Source organism: Hakea prostrata, unplaced genomic scaffold (genome assembly GCF_041222555.1).
Source record: "Hakea prostrata isolate BN-2017 unplaced genomic scaffold, UWA_Hpros_2 contig_31, whole genome shotgun sequence".
In the NCBI taxonomy this organism is placed as follows: Eukaryota; Viridiplantae; Streptophyta; class Magnoliopsida; order Proteales; family Proteaceae; genus Hakea; species Hakea prostrata.
Genome location: NW_028291150.1, coordinates 320644 through 325350, shown reverse-complemented (window position 1 = coordinate 325350; position 4707 = coordinate 320644). Strand labels below are relative to the sequence as shown.

The following is a 4707-nucleotide window of genomic DNA, read 5'->3' as shown; positions in this document are numbered from 1 at the left end:
TTGAGTATCCGATTTAAGTAGTGTACATCAATGTACAAAGATCTGACTGGAGACCTTTCTTCTACATGAATATCGATATTGGTTATGGTTATTTTCTTTTCAGATCTGTTTTGAAGATGAATTAGTCCATTTCTTCTCTTTGATTTCCTTTTTTTGTTTTGAATTAAGCAGTTGTTGCTTATCGAAACCAAAATGTATAGAGTGCTGTGTGAATTTGTTCAATATGGTGTGAATTTCTATCTTTATATCTGTTTCAATTGTGTCTATGAAAATTAAATTTCTTACAAATGCAGCCAACTTGCCTCCTCCCCCCCCCCCCACCCCCCAAAAAAAAAAAAAAAATTAGACACACAAAAAGAATAGAAACCCTCTGCTTCTTCCTTTTAATTGTCTACAGCATCATTTCTGCATATGGTCTTTAGGACACTTAATTTATTCCCCTGCTTGCATAAGTTTAAGAAATCCAATTTAATGAGTTCTGTTGACTCCTGTTGGCTCATTATGGTTCACAGACTTGATTAGATGTGGAACTAATCTTCCTTCTTATACATGCAAAATCCAGAAGAATGGCCATTTTTTTTGTTTCTTAATGAAGGGTTTTTGATTTATTTCTAAACAATAATATCCCTTGGCTATGCATCTGTTTTGTTGAACAAAAACTTGATGAGAAGCTTACCTCCCATGAAACCTTTCTGCTTGCGGGTACTCTCCATATTTTTTTTGCTCCTCACACTTAAAATTATGTAATTACCGAACTTGTAACTTCTGCAGCTAGCTAGCTATCAAAGCAGCAGATGAATGAATGAGTTTTTCAAACAAGGAGAGACTCTCTATATATAGACAATTGGTTTAAACCATGCATCACTAGAAAGCTTGAATTACAAGGGTGGGTTTTGGGATAAGATTTGAAAACCACACATGGGTCATCTTCTGTAATCCGGAAAAGAAACCCATGATTAATATGTGTGCTTAACCTTAATTAACATACATAAATTCTATTAATAACATATATATTCCTAGCTGCTGCTGCTTTCTAAATTAGATGTTGGAGAACAAAGTAAGTGGATGCTCGCGTACCAGCACCGTACATAATAAATTCTTATTTGAGCATATAAATTAAAGTGGGTTTCGCAGGTATAGATCTGCGTATAATTAAGATCTCATTATCCGATCGTAGCTTGCTCTAGAGTCTTACGTACGTAGCCAAGAAATTAGAAGACCATGTATACATATTTTCATACTTTCAACAAAACACTATGCATCTGTTTTGCTTGTTTTACTTGTGTTTTTGTATCAATTCATTAGCCATGTTACTTGACTTGTCGGAGCTATGTGTTGGCAGTTGAGTTTTATATCTAATTTGAAATTCAGGAATCAAACGAATGACTTGTGTTCTTTTATTTTAATTGGGATATGCAGTTTCAGTTCTTATTTATTGATGGGGGGGGGGATGGATGGATGGTTTTATTGTCAATGCTGTGGGCTATATGAGTTTATCATTGGTGGATTGGTTGATTTTGATTGAATGGTTATTAATCTGTATGTTTTGCTATTAATAAGGTATTCAATCTTGTTGGTGGGTCATCTATTTCAGGGCATAAATTTAGATAAGGCACCCTCACCTAGATCAACATGAATGACGATGAGTTGATACTTCTTATGGTGGCAACAGCAGTTCTCACAATCATTGAATATATTAGAATAACATACGTTGAGAGGCAACCATATCGAGTAGATGTCCGACGTGGGTTTCTTGAAACCCAACGTTTTATTGGTGGCACCGAGCATACATGTCGTTCAGAAACAAGAATGAGCCAAAGATCCTTTTACCACTTGGTGAATTTATTGCGTACGACGGGGCACTTAGAAGACAACAAATTGGTGTTAGTTGAGGAACAAGTAAAGATGTTTCTACATTGTTTTGGACACCACATTAAAAATTCAACTTTAAAGAGCCGTTTTGGGCATTCTGGGGAGACAGTGAGTCGACACTTTAATAAAGTGTTAAATGCAATGATGAAACTGCACCCGTTGCTTTTAAAACCCCCTAGTCTCACCACACATCCGAAGATAGCAGGTAACCATCACAGCTTCTACCCATTCTTCAAAGATTGCGTTGGAGCCATTGATGGATCTCATATACCAGCTTGGGTACCTGTTGAAAAACATAGGAGGTTTCGAGATAGGAAGGGTCTTATTACACAAAACATTTTAGCTGCATGCGACCATGACAAAAAATTCACGTATATACTTGCTGGTTGGGAAGGGTCTGCATGTGACTCCCGCATTTTGGATGATGCTCTCCATAGAGAAGGAGATGGAAGATTAGTTGTTCCAAATGGTAAACTCTATCTTGCTGATGCTGGTTTTGCCAACCAAAGAGGTTTTTTGAGGCTATATCGAAATGTTAGGTACCATCTGAAGGAATGGAAGAGGGGAAGTCTAAGACCCAAAAATGAAAAGGAGTTGTTTAACTTGAGGCACGCAAGGTTACGCCAAGTCATTGAAGGTGCTTTTAGTTTGTTGAAGAGTCGCTTTAAGATATTGGCAACTCGAGCGGAGTTTCCTTTCAGAACTCAAGTTAAGATTGTGATAGCTTGTGTATTGCTTCACAACCACATTTTAAACCACAACTCATTGGAAGAAGAGGAGGAATGGCTTGCTCAGGAGTCGAGGGAGGGGTCAGGGCCAACAACTGCTTCCTCTTCTGCACCACAGTTGAAGGAAGATGAGGAAAGTAGTGATTCTGATGAAGATGAAGAGAACCATGCAGAGTCATTCGATGCAGAAGCATTCCGGAATGACTTGGCAATACAGATGTGGAATGCATATGCAACAACAAATGCTGCAGATGATGAAGACATGGGATCAGAGACTGAGTCAGAATGAAATGATTAAATTTTTAATGTACTTCAATTTGTATGACTCCAACTGTTTGAGTTTGACTTTGGATTGTACCTTATTTTGTTTTACTTTGTCTCAAACTTTGTGGTATTATTTCATGTCTCCGTTTTGATTGCTTCAAATGTTAGCTTCAAATGTTAGAATTGCAACTGATCATGAATACTAGTGTCATCATATGATTGCTGCAATTATGTTTGTACCATATGTATTTGATTGATCATAACTAGCAATGCATCATATGTATTTACTTTTGTCCCTCAATTATGATTTTACCAGATGGAGTCTCAAAATACATCAAATTCAAGAGGAAGAGACATAGCCTCATGGCCTATAGAGGTGTCTCTTTCATTACTAGAGTTTTTCCTACAAATTCATGGTAGTGGTAGGGCAGGAGACAATGGACTCAGAAAAGAGCATTGGTTGGGAATTAGTAGACAAATATCTGAAAAGCATGGCTCGAATTATGATTGGGAGCAATGCCGCAACCATTTTAGGATTTGGAAAACTAGGTTGCGAGCATTATCAGACTTGCAAAAACAAAGTGGACTTGGATGGAATCCAAGTGAGAAGAGGTTTGAAGCTGCCCCACATTTTTGGTCTGAAGTTAAGGTAACAACTATATTGACAAACCATCAATTTTTATAGATTAAAACACTTTCCTCGCTGCTGTGCACATTAGAAGAAAAAAGTGAGTGAATGTGAAGTTTTAATATAGTTGATTCAAAGTTGAAAATGTATAATTTGTATTTGTAGAAGAAGGAGCAAAAATACTGGAAGGACCATTCAGTGCGTCCCATTCACTTAGAGGTTGCTACAGCCCTAGGTAATGAGATGGCAACTGGCACTGAAGCTGGAACAGCTACAGACTACTTCAATGACTCCCACCTGAATTCACATGAAGCCTATGAGTTCAAGATCCAATTGGATGACAATGAGATTGGCAACTCCAGTTTTCAGCCTCGGACTACTACACCTGACATGTCATGTACCCAATCTACACCACATGAGAGTAGTCGTTCTCGAGGTAGGCCAAGAGGTGATGAGCAGTCTCATGATTCCCACAAGAAGAAGAAGAAAACTGCAGTTGATAAAGCATTGGCTCCCTTGGAGAATATCTCTGCTGCTTTCATAGACATGGTGAAACTTTCCCATGAGAAGGCTGTTGCTGAGGCTGCTGCTGCTGCTGAGAAGGCTGAAGACAAGGATGAACTTCTACAAAATGCCATTAATGCAGCAGAGCTTGACTTCGAGACTCGGCTGCGTGCAAAAGACCTCTTTGGAAATCACATCCGGTTTAGGAATGCACTACTTTCAAAAAAAGAGGAGGCTAGGCCAAGCGTCATCAAGTACTTCTTAGATAAATATGGCTGATGTTTAGTGCTATTGAATCACCCAAACAATCATGATGTTTTGATAACATGACTTTAAGATTTAATTTAGGGTATTAACATTTTACCTAGTTGGGTCCAGCTCAACTATGTGGATATTTTTTCATTTCGGGTACAAAACTATGTGGATATTTAATTACTTGTTATGACGACTATGTTGTTACCTTTTTCCTTAATTTTACTTAGTTGGGTTTTATTTAGGTGTTTATTTAAATGATTTGGTTGACATCTGCCATGTGGCAAATATGGAGATGTTAGAAATATGGACAGGTAGCCCAAGGTAGCCTTTTCAATTGTCGAGTTTGAAATGAAAAGATGTTTGCCACGTGTATAATGTAGTTTTGGAAGTGAAGACCAATTGATATTGATGACTGTTCTGTATCTTTCTGTCAAAGAGAAATAGCTATGACTTTGG

General features: G+C 37.8%; 1 protein-coding gene across 1 annotated transcript; it reads left to right on the top strand.

The window, feature by feature from the left end:
- Nucleotides 1-1632: 1632 nt before the first annotated feature.
- Nucleotides 1633-2889, top strand: LOC148999165 (protein ANTAGONIST OF LIKE HETEROCHROMATIN PROTEIN 1-like). Its single transcript, XM_089141414.1, has one exon. It carries the CDS (start codon nt 1633-1635, stop codon nt 2887-2889), a length of 1257 nt encoding a protein of 418 aa, XP_088997540.1.
- Nucleotides 2890-4707: the final 1818 nt, after the last annotated feature.

Coding starts and splice junctions, on each gene's coding strand:
- LOC148999165 (XM_089141414.1), top strand. CDS start 1,633: ATGAATGACGATGAGTTGATACTTCTTATGGTGGCAACAGCAGTTCTC.